Below are 17,330 nucleotides of genomic sequence, written 5' to 3' on the forward strand. Positions count from 1 at the left end.
GCATGATCGGCAGTATTTGACGTATTTCTAGTGTTGAATGAATTATTTTTTTTTAAGTCTAATTCAGGCTTAATTAATACATCGCATTCTGCTTGATTGTTGTTGGTTCTCTCGTTTGATTCTGATATGAGAAAAAGAGAGAGAGAAAAAAAAATGAATTCTGTTTGTAGTGAGCCTTGAATGCCTGAATCATCAGCATTGACATCATACTTTAAGCAGAAAAAAAAAATAAGGATTCAATATCCGCAGATATATATATATATTTAAAGGAGGGAGTCTTTCTTTCTTTCTTTTATTTCAAGTATGCTGTGTCCAACGATCAGTCAAGTTCAGAGCACAATCATGCGTATGGTGAATGCTTCTCCTATTGTATTACTGATACTGATATTAACCTGGAGTTATTATGCTTATAATGTGAGTTTATGTTATGGACTCATAAAAGACGGACATACCCTTCAAGGTAGTATACATAGACACTTTTACGTCTTGACTGATAGTAGATAGGCATTTTATACATGTTATTCTATCACCCTTTATTTGTACTATGTCTGTGGTCCTACTGGACTGTCTGCGAAACCTCCCCTGGATATACGATGGATGTATGATAACCCCAACTCTATGATGATACAAGTACTCACTTAAATATATAGATGTACAAAAAAAGAGATGAAGAACAAGAAGATGTTGTTGGATTATTAGCAGATACAGAAGAACAATACAAATTACAACAAACCAATACAAATGAACCTATGTATCCGTCCATTACTGTCAAAAGAGACGGTGCAAAGAGGTTCTGTCAAAAATGTCAACTCGAGAAATTTGATCGAACACATCATTGTAGACAATGCAAACGATGTGTACTTAAAATGGACCAGTAAGTATAGATGTAGATTGTCTTGCAATGGATTAACATACTCTAGTCATTGTCCTTGGATCAATAATTGTGTTGGATTTCGTAATTATAAGGCATTCTATTTGTTTCTGTTCTATGCTTCTTTGTACTGCATCTATGTGTTCTCAACTACATTACCCTATTGTATCGTACAAGCCAATGGACCTATGAGTATCTTAGGACTCAGTATTCATTGGGCACTATTGGTGTTTATCTCGGGTGTCTTTGGTGTATTTCTGATCCCATTTACTCTGTTTCATACTCGTCAATTATGCAAGAATCGCACTACCATTGAATTCTATGAAAAATCGAATTTTAGACTAGGCACAAGAGATGTGATGCGAAGTAAATATTTTAATCCTTGGGATATAGGCACAAGAAAGAATATTGAACAAGTGTTTGGTAAAGACATGGTTTTATGGTTTATTCCTGTGCCTAGTCAAATGTAAGTCTTTGTTCAATACACAAGGTTGAAACTGACTCTTATAGACATCATGATGGACTATCATTTCCTATTAATACATATGCTTATGATACATTAGGTGCAGAAGAAGATGAAGAAGAAGAACAAGAAGAAGAATAAGCTATACCCCTCTCAATGATCATATGACTATATAAATAAAATACTTTTTTTTTCTCTTTTTTCTTTTCTTTAGTATGAATCAGCCACTTCCTTATCAAAGTATTGCTATACCTTATTATATAGTCATCAAAAGTAAAGATAATCATCGCCATTTTCCTGTCAACGCAGCCTTTTTTCTTCTTGGCTTGTAAGTCACATCATGACTATAGACTATAGCTCATCCTTTTAGCTTATTTCCTCCAGTGTGGTGGATAGGTTGTTGTTGGAAAAGTCAAGATAGATATGAGAAAGCATGGCGCAGGTTAAATATCAGTATGACTGTATTGACTATCACACTTTTTATTCTATTTCATCTTGTGTTGGTATTCAATCAAACAGAGGATAATCTAGACCCATTGCCTCCATTGCCTCCTTAGTCTTCTTCCTCACTGCTACTACTGTCTGTGTCTGACATGACAGGTCGATTGTTATTTACAAATAAATCATCTTCACTTTCACCTTCTTCTTCTCCTTTTTGATCCGAGAATTCAGAAGGCCATTTTCCTGCTGCTTTTAAATCCTTGATATGCTTGGGAAACAACACATGGACAATTTCACCACCCACTTTCTCAGAGACACCCACTGTAGGATCCACAATCACATAATGACCTAATAACCCTATATCAGTCATCCATAGTGTCTAATCGCACACTAACCTCTTTTCACCCAAACAACGTTTCGGTAACGAGGTGGGAGTGTCACCAGTGTCTTTGATCCATCTGTAAATTCAACTTCATGCTGATGATTACCTCGGGGACCTAATGCTCGAGCATATCTCTGTTGTCCTTCAATCTCAAAGTCATCATCGAGTTGATTTCTTGTGGTTTGTTTCTTGCCCATACGTTGAAAATTTTTTTTTATAAAAAAAGAAAGCGAAATAAAATAACCATTATTTTTTATTTTTATTTTTATTCATGGCACAACAACATCCTTCTTATGGTACTTCATTACCTTTTCAAACAATACATCAACCCTCTCTTTCATCACCAGATAAAAAAGAAGAAGAGTTAAAGCTTGATGAACGTCTTAAACGACACCATGATGGACCTATTCTTTGGTTTGCAGGACCTCCATTGAATAAAATGCCTGATACAAAACCAGTCCATTCATTAGACTATCTCGCATGGAAGCAAAAACAATAAGTTTTATTATATATTAAATAAATGGAATGTCATCCATGTCAAGATCATTGTCTAATAATGAATCTACATCTTCTTGAATGTGCTTGGATGCTTGCTCATCTAATTCATGGGGCTTTTGAGCATCGGATTTTTGTATTTCATCAGGCTTGTGTTCACTGGAAGATAGGAAAGTACGTGTCAGGGTCGATCGCATCTTGTTCATGATGGATGTGGAGGTAGGACTTGTACTCAGTATCTTGGGATCCACGGATTGTTCAAGTGCTTCATCACCACTTGTGTTACTAGAGATAGATATTTTGCGATTAGTCTTTAAACTTGAGCTTGATGGTGCCTTCTGAAGACTAGAACTACTGTCTGATCTTGACGTCAGACTTCTAAGTAGACTTCGTGTCGAATGACTTGAAGAGGCAACCACGGATCCTGGAGGTAAGGCAGATACATCTGGCTTAATAGGCTTTGGCTTAGGTGAGGAAGGTTCAGGAAGGATATCGAGTTCTGGAATTTCAATGTCTGCCACAGGAGCCTTCCAATAGTTCCAGTCATTGAACTCTTCATCTATCACACGGTTGATAGGAGGGAAGATTTGATCGACCAAGTCATTCAGGTGAATATAAGACGACTTGAATCCAAGCAGCAATTCCAGCTTCAGATCACCATAAGGGTCAATTGTAAAAATACGTGACGTAGGCACATTGACAGAGCGATACGAACGCGCATCCGTAATACGATTACCAAAGCCTGCATAAAACGGATCTCGACCACCAAACAGGCGCTGGATATCTTTCAGACAGGCCATCTTGAACACTTCTGGTTTGCGCATGATGACTTCACGATGGAAACTTCGAAACAGTCTATCAGGCGACATGATGACAGGTCCATCAGGTAACTGGTACTTATCTTGCACTACTTTCTTTAGATAGTCTCTTGTATAGTCTGCTTGACCAATGGCTCTACTGGTCAAATAGAGGAAATGATAGCCATTGTTGGCAATGTCAGTATAGAGTTTGGCTACACCCATATGTGTCCAATCCTTGCCAATCATGGTAAACACATGGCCTAGTGTGTCTGATTTAGTGATGGTACCATCAATATCTGAAATGACAATCTGAATATCATGATGCCAGTAAAAGATCTTGGCTGCACATGTTGCTGTGCCTTGATAAGCACTACTGACAGAGAAAGTGATGGTATTCATCCCCTTTTTGAGGTTCAGGCTCTTGAGTTGATCTGAAGTAAGACGCAATGTCTTGGCATACACTTTACGAGGACCTGAAGGAATATCAGCCATTTCTTCTGGGTGTACATGATCAGCAGACCAGCCTACGGAGGTGGTAGTGGTAGTGGTAGTGAAAGTCGTTGTCTCTTTCGATTCATCCAGTGTCTTTTCTTTTTCTACTTTTTCTTCATTCACAGGAGCAGCTACAGAAGACCGACTGAGCCATTGTCGCCATCCTTTACCAAACTGATAGGTTTCTCTGCTGTCTGAACTCTCTTCGGTTGTGTCTTCTAATGGTTTCTTGAACAACAATAGAGAAGTGAACAAAGGGCCTGTGCGACCTGCTGCATAATATCGCTTCTTGAATCGAAACACCAATCGTTTGTCGTTCAGGATGTTGGGATTATGGGTAAAGTTGTCATAGGTCACAATATGTTGATCAAAGACATGTCCATTTTCGACTTCATCTCTACCAAAGGCCGAGAATCCACATAAACTCATTTCGATACGGTAGGTTTCACCTGACTTGAGTTCGATACTGTCTTCTGCAGAGGGTTTTGGAGAAGTGGGTTCTGAATCCTGGGTGGCTCTTCTACGTGTACCCCATCCCCATAAGCTCTTTTCTTCTTGGTTGACCACTTCTTCTTCTTCTTCTTCTTCTTTGGGTGTACTGACAGGGGACTCAACTATCTGGTCTTTATGGTTGTCCAACAATAACTTTTCTATCACTTGTTGTTCCAATGCTTGTTCTTCTTTATTTAACTTGAGTTGGTTCGCTTTTTCCCAATCATCATCGTCGTCGTCGTCTTCTTCTTCTCCATTGTTTTTACCTGTCTTGTAACCAGCAATATCCAATACAATGGATTCATCTCCTTTACCATGACCTTCTGTATCAATTGCCAAATCCTGATGTTCTGTATGCACCACAGCATGTGTAACATCCATGACGGTGCTGTAAATATCCCCATGGGCTGGTCGCACAATAAACCTTTCTCTGGCAATGGTGGTGGTAGTAATGGCTTCTGGTATAATCCGGTCAATCACAGACCCACCTTCTTCAATCAGGATATCGTTCTTGGGTTGATTCTCTTCTTCATACACATCCATCTTGGTGACAACTTTGTCCATCTGTTCTTCAATGATCATTTTAGGCGACTGAAGTTCAGCTGGTAACCTGTGTTTCTCTTCGTCTTCAAATGTGTCCTTGGTGTCAACTTCAGAAACATTTAGTTCAATCAGAGACTATATACACACACATACACTTACTTGTTGTATCTTCTTTAGATTCACCAAGATCAAGATAAGGAGGGTCCTAACAGAAAACAATGTCAGTCATCTCGATCAATATAAGCTACAAAGGGGGGGGGGGACTTTTTACTTCATCTTGTTTCTCTATCAATGTGGCCTCCATGATAGGACTTGTCTGAAATTCTTCGGGTACTTCATGTTCTGTCTCAAACACAAAAAAGGCTTCACCTGCCTCACCTACTTTCATGACATAGGGCACGACTTGACCATTGATTTTGATTTGTACCTATCCCGGATCAGTACATACACAATATTGTCTTTCTGATGTTACTTTTTTTTCTTGAGGCATAAGCACAGACAGTTTACCAAAGCGTACATGAAATGGTGAACATGCCAAGTCACCATCTTCTTGTTCTACTACAACAATATCAATAGCACCTGACAAAGTGGCAGGGTTGATTTCATTATAGAAGCTTTGTACTGAAGTCAATAGACTACCCAGTCTTCCTACGTATTCCATAGATAAAAGAAAAACAAAGAGAGAGAATCACATGCGAGTTCGTGGTTTTTATTTTATTTTTCATTGAGAGCGGTTCTTTAAACATTTAAAAGAGCGACATTGTGGATCCATTGACCATGCCATTGAAGTCGAAATATGGCTTCTGGATCTTGATGTACAGAGGGTAATGCATCGATACGAACACGACGTTGTTGAACAAGATGAAGGCTGTCTTGATAGCTTAGTAGCATACTAGGGATACGTATGGTATAAGGTCCTGTCCCTCTTGGTCGAAACAAAGGACTGGCTTTATAGTTCATGAAAATAACAGCGCGGGCACCTGCTTGTTGTGCGTACCATACCTTTTGATAGAAATCGCATTGACCTCGAGACACCAACACAACACGGTCTCGTATAGATTGTGGGTACGGCTCACAGCCATACAGATGATCATGGTTGAACACAACTAAGTCACCATGCACAGGATACCAAGGACCAAATTCAGATGTCATGCCCAGGTATTCAGTACAGTATTGCGTATCCGATGCTTTGATGCTGACTTGGTATTCAGTATCAAGGTAGTTGCGTAGATGAGTAGTGACCTTGGGTTGCTTGACAAACACGCTCAACATGTCTTTGGATGTTGGCAAGTATGCTATCAAGGCGCTCATGGGTATAGTTAAGACCTGGTTTTGATTTAAACTGAATCACTTTTTTTATTACATACTGTTGTTGTGTTTATTATTTACCTAACTGAGGGTGGATAGACTAACAAAGAGAAGAAGATGAACACTATTCGCTCAACCTATATATGTATATATATATATACCTACCTCCTTTGACAAAATAACCATCCGAGTGTCGACCTACAATATCCATCTTGAATCCAGACAACGATTTCACTAAATAACCACCTAACAGTTCCATCAAATTAAATTGGGTTGGTGGGCGACGATGTGTATAGCCAAAAGAAAGACTGTATCGATTCAACAAGGGCACTTGACAGTATCCATGTGTTGTCAATGGTGGTGGTGTGCTTCGGACACCACCTACAATCTCAGCAGCATAATCAGATGAAGGTTGATAAAGCATACTGGTCATGTCCAAATCACCCGGTATAGACATATAATGCAACTGCCTAGGATTGTAGCGTGCACAAGTCCCCGCAGGCGATGTCTGAAGGGACACTGTCGGTGTATGAGGTGGGCTGGATCGATAAAGAGCAGGTGCAGGCAAGATGTGTCCCTCAGTAGTAAAGACGTAGTTTCCATCCATAGTGTTGATGCTATGATCTGTATCAAATAACAAGTAAAGGTACTTGAGTGTCTCACTCAACATGAAACTCTCCATGCGATCCTCCAGTCGCCCTGAACGAACATCGCCCAGAGAAGCAAATCCACAATGGACCCGGGTTCGGTTATTGAGATCCTGTAAGACCATCTCGCCTACCTCTAAATAAAACGGGTCTTTGGTTGCCCTGTAGAGATGATAGGTCGATTCAACGAATTCAGGGCGTAAAGGGTAGTAAGGCAAATCGACTGTCTTTTGAAAGAAGTCAAAGCGTTCAGGAAGTGCATGGTATCTTCGCCAGATATTGAAATAGACCAAATGACTCTTGATGGCAGCATCTATGTCGCCATACAACACTTGAAGACCAGGAAAAAAGGCACTGAGACTATCGACCCAAGAAGACATCAAAGACCCCGTACTCATATGGACATTGCGGTACAGGTAACCCGAGGGATCTCTGACAAACAACATCAGGGCACGATAGGCTTGGTCAAACATGTCCTTGTATTCTTGGTCGCCAAACAAGATGTAGGACTTCAGCATATATTCAAATACAGAATCAATGCCTGCACCTGTGGAGGATGCTGTATGGATCCAAGTGCCTGTCTGGATGTCAATCACATTGCCCATCAGGTTGATGTCAGACCGGCGATCCCAGACAGATTGAAGCGCACGTTTTGCTGCTGCTTCATAAGAGGGGTCGCCTGTCAGTCGACTCAGTACACCAAATTCAAGTAACAGACTACCAGCGCCTGCTGTGCATGTCTCGGTTGTTTCTGTAGGTGATACGCCGTGTAGGAGATGGACGCGAGGGTAAGGAATACCTGTTTTGGTGGATTGGAAGGCTGGCATGAGTCGATCTGCTAAATCTTTGGCCATATCAAGTAATTCATTTTGATAGCCAGGGATGGTATGATGAAATGTAGGATCTGTTGCTAATAAATGAGCAGAGAGCTATTCCACATACACACACACACACCTCATAAAATTAGAACATGATTCATGTAGCCTATGTCACTTACGAGTCCACCCAATGCTCGAATATTCAGTTCAAAGACTTGTACTTTATTATCTTGGCTAAAAGAAACCGTCTGAATCACACGTTGCACTGCTTCTTCAAACTGTTCTTGTGTGCCCATGATCTAGATGCTAATTTAGACTGGAATTTTTTTTTTTTTTTTTTCATTTAATGATCTTACGGCAAGTGTGTCTAGTGTATCGACTAATGTAAGCGAATAATCTCCCAACACATCATTGACATGAATATTGTCCCTAAATAGAAATAAGCAACATCAATAGATGACATCACATACGGATCTGCTTTGTCACTTCCTCTGCCATTGCATTCAAAAGGATTCAACTATTTCAGAATAGAATAGATACATAAGTTTAATTCTCTCTATTTGACATGTATACTTCATCTTCAGGATAAGCATGTTGGATATAATTATTCCAACCATGTCCAAACATTTCCTATTGACTGTTTAGACACAATGTTGTTTATTTATTTGTGCTTACTTGAGTGAGATCTCTAATAAGATAATAAGTACAAGATGAAGAGAGAGCAACTTACTTTAGTTCAAGACGTTTTTTTTCTGTCATTGCAGCCACATTGCTTAAAATACCAAGAGCAAACACCAAAAGTATGCTCAACTCCATTCTCCAATAAAATGTGATTGAGCATACCATAAAGAAAAGAAGAAGAAGAAAAAAAGAAAAAATATTTATAATGTACAATTTTCATGCTCAGATTTTTATTTTATTTGTTTTACAGAACTTGTACAATGACCAACATCATGAAACATACACCACTCCACATAATGGCTGTCTTTCCGGCTCCACTGGTAGTATTAGATTGAGTAGGTTGAGCAGGAGCAGTACTAGAGGCAACAGTACTAGAGGCAACAGTACTAGAGGCAACAGCACTAGAGGCAACAGCACTGGTAACAACAGAAGCAACAGAACTGGTAGGAAGAGCGGTGCTTGTCAAGGCAGAAACGACCCAAGAAGTACTAGTAGCATTGGAACTGGAATCACAAATAGCCTTTTGGTTACCAGGGCAACAAACATCATCAATGATCTTGCAATCATCTTTACAGTTTTCTGGGCAAACAAGGTCACGTGCTACTAAAGCAGTGACAGATGGGCAGACTGTCATGGCACAAACAACAGGTGTTGGATGCGAAAGAGAAGCTGTAGCTGTAATGTTAAATGAAATAGCTTGAGCTGTAAACAGTAAAGATAAAATAAAAGCAATTGTCTTCATGATAAAGAAAAGAAAAGAAAAGAAATAAAAAAAAAGCTTAAAATTTATAGCTTTATAGGTTACACGATGATACAGTAAAGAAATAAAAATGCTAGAGCCAATTGGAAATGAATATTTTCTTTCTTTCTGTTGTGAACACAGCATGATGTTGTTGTTATTATTCTTTTGATTCTGTAAGATACATAATCAAATCTTATCCTTTTTTTGCATGTATTACAAGCAGAAATGCTGTGTAACATATACTGCACTTCCAAGTCAAGCAACAATTTCTAAATATGTGTGCATAGCAATCTCTTTAAACAATTAGTCCTGTGTGAGCTCGATCGGTTTAAATTTGCCTTTTCAGGCATTAATCTTTTTTATTATGGTATAAATTGGCGCTTGTATTAGCAAGCACAGGAACTTGTTTCTTCTTTTCTTGCTGAAGTGTCCATCAAGTCAACCTTAGTCACTAATAAACAAAGTTAAATAGATAATACAAACATACACAACATACATTGTTCCTTTGCTCCATCTTCTGAAGGATGATCGACACCAGGTAAGGCATGGCCAATTTTTCTAAATAGAGCCTTTACGTTATATCCTGCCTTGGCACTTGTCTCTATAAACATAATATTGTATTCTTTTGCTTTCTCTTCTCCTTCATCTACTGTGACCTGTCTAAACAAGAATCAGTGGATGATTGCATGTCTCTCTTGTTTACCTTTTATCGTTCAGGTCCGTTTTATTTCCTACTAACACAATAATCACTTCTGTTCCTCTTTCAGCGCGTACATCATCAATCCATTTACGCGTATTTAAAAAAGAATTTCGACCTATCCTTGACGGCTCAAATGTCGGTTGTTTATGCAAAACGTGACTTACTGGTAATATCATACACAACCACACAAACAGAAGAATCGCGTATATAACTAGGAATCAAAGACCGAAAACGTTCCTGGCCTGCCGTATCCCATAACTGAAGACGAATGGTTCTATCATCCAGGTACATGGTTTTGGATAAGAAATCAATGCCGATGGTAGCCTATGGTTGCTATAGAAACAATGGGGTTTGCATCATGGTCGTACCTGATATGTATTGTCAAATGTGTCGTACATAAACCGAGTAATAAGTGAAGTCTTTCCAACTACATGGCGATGAGTCAAGTTTGTTCATCACACACTTTTTGACATACCACTTTGTTCACCAAGAAATACGAGTTTAAACTTTTTTAAAGGATTACCAAAATCATTATTATTTGAAATAACAGACATGGTTGTAGAAATAGTAAAAAGAAAAAGTGAAAGAAAAGGAGACATTCTTTTTTTTTTTTTTAAATTGGTATGTGTAACCATTCCCCTCCCTCTTTTTTTTTTCAACATAGACATAAACTCCTGAAAAGAAATTAAAATTTTATTTTTCTCTATGAATTTAAGCTTCCCAAGAAGATTGAGCGGGAGCAGCAGATTCGTCAGCCCAGTCAGTGGTTTGGTTAGCAGACCAGTCAGCAGCGGCAGCAATACCAGCAACACCTTCAGCAGCATCACCTTCAACAGCCCATTCGCTGGCAACAGCTTCAGTGTTGAATTCACCTTCTTCAATGTCAGCTTCAGCGTTTTCCTTTTCGATTTCCTCAGGATCACGGTAGAAGAACATGTCGACCATGACGTCCCAAGGAGTAGCGTAGTCAAGAGTACCACGGAGACGGAGGACAGCACGGGCCAAGAGCCAGTAGATCAAACCAATAGCGTGCTTACCCTTGTTGTTGGTGGGGATAGCAAGATCGATGTACTTCAAGGCAGCATCAGTGTCAGCAAGAGAAATGACAGGGATGTTGACATAAGAAGCTTCAAGGACAGCTTGGAAGTCAGAGCGAGGGTCGGTACAGATCACCAAACGGGGTTCACGGAAAGAACGGGTGATGTAGTTAGTGAAAGTACCAGGAGTGTAACGACCAACAATGGCTTCACAACCAATGTATCTGGCGAACTTCAAGGCAGCACGGTGACCGTAAGGACGGGCAGAGACAACAACAATGTCTTGAGGCTACACACTATATCAGCATTCCATCAACCGATCTCTCTCTTTCTATGACTTACGTTCTCAATAGCAGCAATGACACGAGCAGCCAAAATGAGCTTTTCCCAAGTCTTACCGATGTTGATCAAGTGAATACCTATTCATGGTAGTTGCTTAGCATTCTAACACAATTCTGGTCTATCATTACCATCAGCACGACGCTTGTGGACGTAAGGGGTCATACGGGTGTTGACGTTCTTGGTACCAATGTGACATTGGGCACTCAACAAGAGCTTGATATCCTCTTCAGTAGGGTTGAGAACAGCAGGAACACGAGACATATCTACATGGATGATGAGTTGCCATGAACAATGGATGGATGCTTGTGTAGTGATACATTACTTGTGTGCAAGGAAAGAGAAGGTTTCTTCATCCAACTACTTTGACAGTTTTAACACTCTGTTTAATATTGATCCGGTCCGCACACACACACGCATATATATATTCAGGGTTTGTTTGTGACTTTGAGTCACGCAAATTATGTAATATTTTGGATATTAAAAAAAAACAATGACATTTATTCAAATTAGAATCTAAGCTTGCTAAAGAACCACTTGTTCTTGCCAGTTTGGTAACGTTCTTCAAAGAGCTTCTTAATGACCTTCTTGGATTCTTCACGTTGAGAAGGTTCCTTGAAAGTATCAGCGGAGATAGTACCCTTGATTTGTTCCAATTCCAAACCATAGCTATCCACTATTATTAGAGGACATCATTGTGTGCACTTATGCTTACCGAGTAGGCATCATGTGGTTGTAGTTGACAATCTTGACGAAAGGCTTAACCTTGGAACGCTTGGCAACCTTCTTCTTACCCATGGCCTTAGTGACCTTGAGAGGAGTACGTTCAACACCAGCAACAACGGCGTAACCATAAGGTCTATCCTTAGTACCTTCGTCGTGGTCTAACAATGCATCATTAGATTGTGTTTATTTGTTGCCGAGAATCGAGAAGGCTTTTTATATATGCTGATAATATATATATATATATATATCCCCCTTTTTTTCTCTCTCTCTCGGGTTGATTCTTATATTTTTTTTGTGCATAAATGCTGTTTTCTCTCTGCTTTTTCTGTTTCTTTCTCGATTCTCGGTGGTTTTTTTTTGTGATACATACTGCGAACAACAACAGCCTTTTTACCGGCATAACGACCTTGTAAAATAACGACAACCTAAATGATCATCAGTGCTTCTGATCTTCAAAACAACATCCATCCATCCCGTTTTTTTGTTGAATCCATCTATAGATGATACGTACTTTACCAGCCTTGATGAACTTGACCATGGTTGAAGATCTGTCAAAGAGAAGAGGAGGAATTCATTGCTTTCTGCTTTACTGATTGGATTTTCTTGCAATCGCATCTTTAACACCGGACCCCAAGTTACCCTAAATGGGTAAAAAAAAAAATGAGATTTAAAGTTCAGATGTTAAACCCTTTTTTTTTTTCTTTTTTTTTTTTTTTTTGTTATGGAAAGAAAACCTTGTGATGATTGTACGAATTTCTCTTTAAAGCGTATTTTTGAAGATGAAGACAAGCCTATAAGTTTATCAAAAAAGAGATCTATTTCACTTTCAAAAACACGCAGTCATACATCATCTCCTATCGATATAAAAACAGACCAAACACTACAAAAAGATGTGTCAACACAAGAAACAAAGCTGGAATGCACTCCAACACAAGAAATCAAGCTAGAATCCACTGACATTCAATTGACATTAGAACAAAAAGAATTTGAACAAGAATACCATTGTCCCATTTGCACACACGATCTGACATGTCTGAAATCAAGTTATCTTCGTCAGAAACATATCGATCAATGTATTTCGCAGACAGAGACAAAAGAACATCTTGAATTTGATGACTGCGCATTTTGTGGCAAGAATCTAAGGCACTTTACACTAGCAAGACGAGAATTACATATCAATCATTGTCTAGATAAAGCCATGCCTCAAACCAAGGATGGTACTTTTGCAGGACAGCCTGTGCCTTTCTTGAGTACATTAGAGATATGCCCTGTATGTCATGATACAATGCCCTTTAAGGATCATACCCTAAAGCAGAAACTAAGGCATACGAAACAATGTGTTAAACACCACCAGTTATCATTGCATGATTTACTGCAGAAACTCAAGTGGATTGGCTGGGGTCATATACCTATTAAAAATCATACCTCTTCTGCTCATCAACCGCCATCACCACCTTCCATACCCACTTTACCTCAGCATCAAACAGTCGCTTATATACACGATAATACAGAAGACGATTTTAGTCAACAAGTCATTATTTCAAAAACGAATCTTGCATTTAAAAACACAAAACAAGAAGACAAACACGACGAAGAACTTCAAACAGCACTGGCCATCTCTCGATCTTTAAAACAACAGAAACGCTTTCGTGTTGTCGACAAAAACGCAGCCAATATTTGGTCTATGGAAGAATCGAGGTCTAATGCGATTCAGAAATTACAAGCACTGCTTTTCCCTTCAGAACAAGAAACCCTTCTTCATTATATTCAAGCACAACGCGAACAATCCATTGAGAAACTAGCTCCTACGCGACTTGGTTGCTGTCAAGATAGATTTTATTGGCATTTAGCCAGTTTATCAACAGCTCAAACTCGGTCATTTGCACTGTTCATGCAACACTTGGATAATAAAAAGTCATGACTTTTTTTTTCTTTTTTCTTTTTTTCTTCTTTTTTCTATAGGATGAGCAACAGAGTAAAGCATGAGTAGTACCTTATACAAATGACTTAATTACTTTAGGGGAATAGATCCAAAGCGGACGAAGACACGAACTGGCGAAAAAGAAAACCACTCACTGATCAACCCACACATCGGTGGCAACCAAAAGACAGCATCTCATGGCATCCTAACTGGGACAAAGAAACGCAACGAAAACCAAGACGACCTTTCGTGAATATGGACACGGTTACACATTCGAGTAAAAGAGAATCTCAAGCCACGCCCATCGTGTGTGCTTGGACTCAGTTTGCGCAAGAAGCGAGCTCATCAGTACCTGAGAAGGCGACGGAAGAACCAGCGAATGCTTGGTTAGCTTATTCTCAAAGTAACTTTTCGCCTGTCAGTAGGAACCATGAGACATCTCAGCCGTCAGAATCGAACCATCGCAAACACAATGCTCATCGCAAAGCCGTATTTGCGCCTTATCTTTCATTCGAAGAACTCCATCGTCGGATGGATCGAAAAGACGTGTTTGAGGGCATATTAAGACTTTCTCGTAACAAAGACGATGCTTATGTAACCAGTGAAGAATTAGGAGCAGATATTTATATTGGTGGAAAATTTGATCGAAACAGAGCCATGGATGGCGATTTAGTAGCTGTTGAATTACTCGATGTGGAGCAAGTATGGCAGAAACGAAAAGAAAGAGAATTAGGAAAATCAAAAACAAAGGAAGTTGTAAAAGAGGAAGAAGAAGAAGAAGTGAACAATGATAAAGAAGAGGAGGAAGAAGATTTAGAAGACAAAGAACAAAAGCCCAAGTATTGTGGTAAAGTAGTAGGCCTGTTGGAAAAATCGCCTAATATGGCGTATTGTGGGTAATGTATACACAGAAAAAAGTAAATATGTATATTGATAAAAGAGTATATAGAACCATTGTCAAGACTCGTTTTCTGGATGACAATAACAATGAAGGAGAAAGTTCAGCAAGCCAAGGTCCACTTAAGATGGCTTGGTTTAAACCACTTGATAAAAGGTTACCTTTCTTCTTATTAAGAAGTCAGGACATCCCCAGTGATTTTCTTGAAAATGAAGAATATTACAAGACACGCTTATTTTCGGTAAAAGAGCTCAAAACACAACACAACAAACCCTTATATATACATAGGCCAAGATCCGTAGTTGGAAGCCATTCAATAATAACCCTATAGGTGCCATTCTTGAAGAATTAGGCAATACCACTGATTTTAAGACACAAAAGAGTGCTATTTTAGCAGACAATTCAATTGACATGAGTGAATTTAGTGAAGTTGCCTTACAATGCTTACCTGAAACCCCTTGGGAAATTCCTGCTTCCGAATACAAGAAAAGGCGCAACTTGTGTGATGCACGCATTTTTAGCATTGATCCTAAGACTGCTAAAGATTTGGATGATGCAGTTCATATTACAGAGTTACCAGATGGGTTTTTTGAAGTCGGTGTTCATATTGCAGACGTAACACACTTTGTCAAGATGGGCACAGCTTTAGATACAGAAGCAAGAGCAAGAGGTACCAGTACTTATTTTGTAGACGGTGTGATTCCTATGCTTCCTCCTTTGTTGTGCGAAGAATTATGTAGTCTAAACCCAGCTGTAGACAGGTACTAAAGCATCATTGTGTACAATGCACTCATTTTTTTTTTTTTTTTTTTTTTTTTTGTATAGATTGGCTTTTAGTGTCATTTGGAAAATGGACACATTTGGTAGGCCAGTTGATACCTGGTTTGGCAAGACAGTCATAAGGTAAATGTATGCCTTTTCTTGTTCTCATAATGCTCATATACCTAAGCATAGGTCTTGTGCCAAATTAGCTTACGAAGATGCTCAAAAAGTGATTGATGGAGGTGAACTATCGTCTGACGTGCAAATTCACGATAGACATGATCCGGCACTTGTCTCCCATGATATTCGATTACTTCAGCGTATGTCTGTCCATATGCGTAAAAGAAGATATGAAAATGGTTCTTTGTCTCTTCATTCTGTCAAATTACAGTTTGTGCTGGACGACAATGGCTCGCCTGTCGACGTATTTGCATTTGAAGCAAAAGAAGCTAACCAATTGATTGAAGAATTCATGTTGTTTGCTAATATCAGTGTAGCAAATAAAATCCTTCAATCGTTTCCTGAAGAAGCATTGCTTCGTCGACATCAAGATCCTTTAGAAAAAAGATTGGTAAAACAATGACAAAGCAAATACTATGGCTCTTACATTTTTTTTGTAGCATCAATTCATCAAACTGACTGATGTGTTAGGACTTGATTTTGATGGCAGCAGTGCTGGTTCGCTTCAAGAATCGTTTAACAAAGTCAACAATAAAAACGTCAAGGATGTCTTATTGATATTGGCTATTCGAACCATGCAACGAGCTAAATACTTTTGTAGTGGCAAAGTAAGTATTGACAAATACCGACATTATGCTTTGAATGAGTCTGTCTACACCCATTTCACATCACCCATTCGTCGATATGCAGATATTGTGGTGCATCGACTATTGTCTGCTGCCATTACTGCTCAAGATGAGACACAAGGTAGGATGGAGATATGCGCTCGGTATCTAATCTATCCTAGTAACATGTCCTTATGACCGTAAAATGGTACAAAAAATAGCCTTCTCTTGCAATGCTAAGAAAGATGGAGCCAAGAATGCTCAAGACAATGACAGCATGGTTTATCTTAGCAGATATCTCTGGCAAAGGGAACAATTGGATGGTCCCATTTATAAGAAAGCAGATGTGATTGTTGTCTCAAAAGATACATTTGAAGTCTATATTCCTGAATATGGCCTCGAAAAGCGTATTTATCTTAAAGATTTGCCAGTAGAAAAGTTTTATTTTGACAGACATACATTGGCACTGGATATCTATTGGAAGCGTGGTATTCCTGTCACGATGCGTAATGAAGAAAAGATTTATGCTCAAGAAAGAGTCCGTCCAGATGACTATAGTGATTCTGATGATGATGAAGAAGAGATTGTAGATAGCTTGACAGGATTAACGATGCAAGACACACCTACTTATGATCCTGACCATGTTGTAAATGCCAATGACTTAATACCAGCTGTTGTATTGGATGAAGAAACATGCCTGCAACGACTTCAAATGTTTTCTACTATTGATGTGCGTTTACAAGTCAATATGGAAAGAATTCCGCCTATCATTAATATTTATCCAGTGAATCCATTTTCAGGGGAAGAAGAAAAACAACTCTAATAATTTAAAGTATTGATTTTAAATAAATAAACCTTATTTGCTGAGTGTTTGAATTTGCCAAGACACACAGCGTACCATTGTTCATTTGACAGCTGAGCAATATTCCGCTAATCTGATCATTGTCTTATTTTTAATCAATAATAGAAAATAAAAACTTTTTTTTG

The 17,330-nt window shown here is 38.9% G+C and overlaps 10 protein-coding genes across 10 annotated transcripts; 3 read left to right on the forward strand and 7 right to left on the reverse strand.

Annotated features, from left to right (window-relative positions):
* The first annotated feature begins 294 nt into the window (after positions 1-294).
* B0P05DRAFT_564525 (DHHC palmitoyltransferase-domain-containing protein) lies at positions 295-1,517 on the forward strand. Its single transcript, XM_051580851.1, has 5 exons — positions 295-460; positions 505-599; positions 651-874; positions 921-1,337; positions 1,382-1,517. The coding sequence occupies exons 1-5, from the start codon at positions 304-306 to the stop codon at positions 1,473-1,475; spliced, it is 987 nt and encodes a 328-aa protein (XP_051429532.1). The 5' UTR covers positions 295-303; the 3' UTR covers positions 1,476-1,517.
* B0P05DRAFT_564526 (uncharacterized protein) lies at positions 1,394-2,419 on the reverse strand. The gene is made up of 3 exons (XM_051580852.1): positions 2,173-2,419; positions 1,705-2,125; positions 1,394-1,662 (listed from the first exon to the last, which is right to left on the reverse strand). The coding sequence occupies exons 1-2, from the start codon at positions 2,352-2,354 to the stop codon at positions 1,888-1,890; spliced, it is 420 nt and encodes a 139-aa protein (XP_051429533.1). The 5' UTR covers positions 2,355-2,419; the 3' UTR covers positions 1,394-1,662; positions 1,705-1,887.
* B0P05DRAFT_564530 (Lipin/Ned1/Smp2-domain-containing protein) lies at positions 2,407-5,670 on the reverse strand. The gene is made up of 4 exons (XM_051580853.1): positions 5,452-5,670; positions 5,251-5,406; positions 5,139-5,184; positions 2,407-5,086 (listed from the first exon to the last, which is right to left on the reverse strand). The coding sequence occupies exons 1-4, from the start codon at positions 5,638-5,640 to the stop codon at positions 2,670-2,672; spliced, it is 2,808 nt and encodes a 935-aa protein (XP_051429534.1). The 5' UTR covers positions 5,641-5,670; the 3' UTR covers positions 2,407-2,669.
* Positions 5,671-6,411: 741 nt separating this feature from the next.
* Positions 6,412-8,379, reverse strand: B0P05DRAFT_481032 (glycoside hydrolase; the record flags this gene model as incomplete). The annotated part of the gene is made up of 5 exons (XM_051575156.1): positions 6,412-7,863; positions 7,932-8,051; positions 8,109-8,181; positions 8,223-8,269; positions 8,326-8,379. 5 exons carry the CDS (start codon positions 8,377-8,379, stop codon positions 6,412-6,414), a joined length of 1,746 nt encoding a protein of 581 aa, XP_051429535.1.
* Positions 8,380-8,632: 253 nt separating this feature from the next.
* Positions 8,633-9,238, reverse strand: B0P05DRAFT_564545 (uncharacterized protein). Its single transcript, XM_051580854.1, has one exon. It carries the CDS (start codon positions 9,173-9,175, stop codon positions 8,678-8,680), a length of 498 nt encoding a protein of 165 aa, XP_051429536.1. The 5' UTR covers positions 9,176-9,238; the 3' UTR covers positions 8,633-8,677.
* Positions 9,239-9,354: 116 nt separating this feature from the next.
* B0P05DRAFT_564546 (ras small monomeric GTPase Rab6) lies at positions 9,355-10,857 on the reverse strand. Its single transcript, XM_051580855.1, has 6 exons — positions 10,351-10,857; positions 10,244-10,302; positions 10,040-10,199; positions 9,879-9,990; positions 9,672-9,835; positions 9,355-9,626 (listed from the first exon to the last, which is right to left on the reverse strand). Exons 1-6 carry the CDS (start codon positions 10,472-10,474, stop codon positions 9,562-9,564), a joined length of 684 nt encoding a protein of 227 aa, XP_051429537.1. The 5' UTR covers positions 10,475-10,857; the 3' UTR covers positions 9,355-9,561.
* On the reverse strand, positions 10,587-11,515 carry B0P05DRAFT_481031 (ribosomal protein S2, flavodoxin-like domain-containing protein; the record flags this gene model as incomplete). The annotated part of the gene is made up of 3 exons (XM_051575155.1): positions 10,587-11,201; positions 11,255-11,331; positions 11,383-11,515. 3 exons carry the CDS (start codon positions 11,513-11,515, stop codon positions 10,587-10,589), a joined length of 825 nt encoding a protein of 274 aa, XP_051429538.1.
* Positions 11,516-11,722: 207 nt separating this feature from the next.
* Positions 11,723-12,734, reverse strand: B0P05DRAFT_564556 (ribosomal L27e protein family-domain-containing protein). The gene is made up of 5 exons (XM_051580856.1): positions 12,712-12,734; positions 12,489-12,617; positions 12,348-12,402; positions 11,967-12,135; positions 11,723-11,920 (listed from the first exon to the last, which is right to left on the reverse strand). Exons 2-5 carry the CDS (start codon positions 12,513-12,515, stop codon positions 11,761-11,763), a joined length of 411 nt encoding a protein of 136 aa, XP_051429539.1. The 5' UTR covers positions 12,516-12,617; positions 12,712-12,734; the 3' UTR covers positions 11,723-11,760.
* B0P05DRAFT_564559 (uncharacterized protein) lies at positions 12,687-13,913 on the forward strand. Its single transcript, XM_051580857.1, has one exon. The coding sequence runs from the start codon at positions 12,699-12,701 to the stop codon at positions 13,896-13,898; it is 1,200 nt and encodes a 399-aa protein (XP_051429540.1). The 5' UTR covers positions 12,687-12,698; the 3' UTR covers positions 13,899-13,913.
* B0P05DRAFT_341143 (uncharacterized protein) lies at positions 13,775-17,241 on the forward strand. The gene is made up of 8 exons (XM_051573582.1): positions 13,775-13,952; positions 13,998-14,794; positions 14,848-15,037; positions 15,085-15,557; positions 15,622-15,699; positions 15,751-16,129; positions 16,179-16,485; positions 16,526-17,241. The coding sequence occupies exons 1-8, from the start codon at positions 13,941-13,943 to the stop codon at positions 17,164-17,166; spliced, it is 2,877 nt and encodes a 958-aa protein (XP_051429541.1). The 5' UTR covers positions 13,775-13,940; the 3' UTR covers positions 17,167-17,241.
* Positions 17,242-17,330: the final 89 nt, after the last annotated feature.

This window comes from Gilbertella persicaria (genome assembly GCF_025201335.1).
Source record: "Gilbertella persicaria strain CBS 190.32 chromosome Unknown B0P05scaffold_75, whole genome shotgun sequence".
Taxonomy (NCBI): domain Eukaryota; kingdom Fungi; phylum Mucoromycota; class Mucoromycetes; order Mucorales; family Choanephoraceae; genus Gilbertella; species Gilbertella persicaria.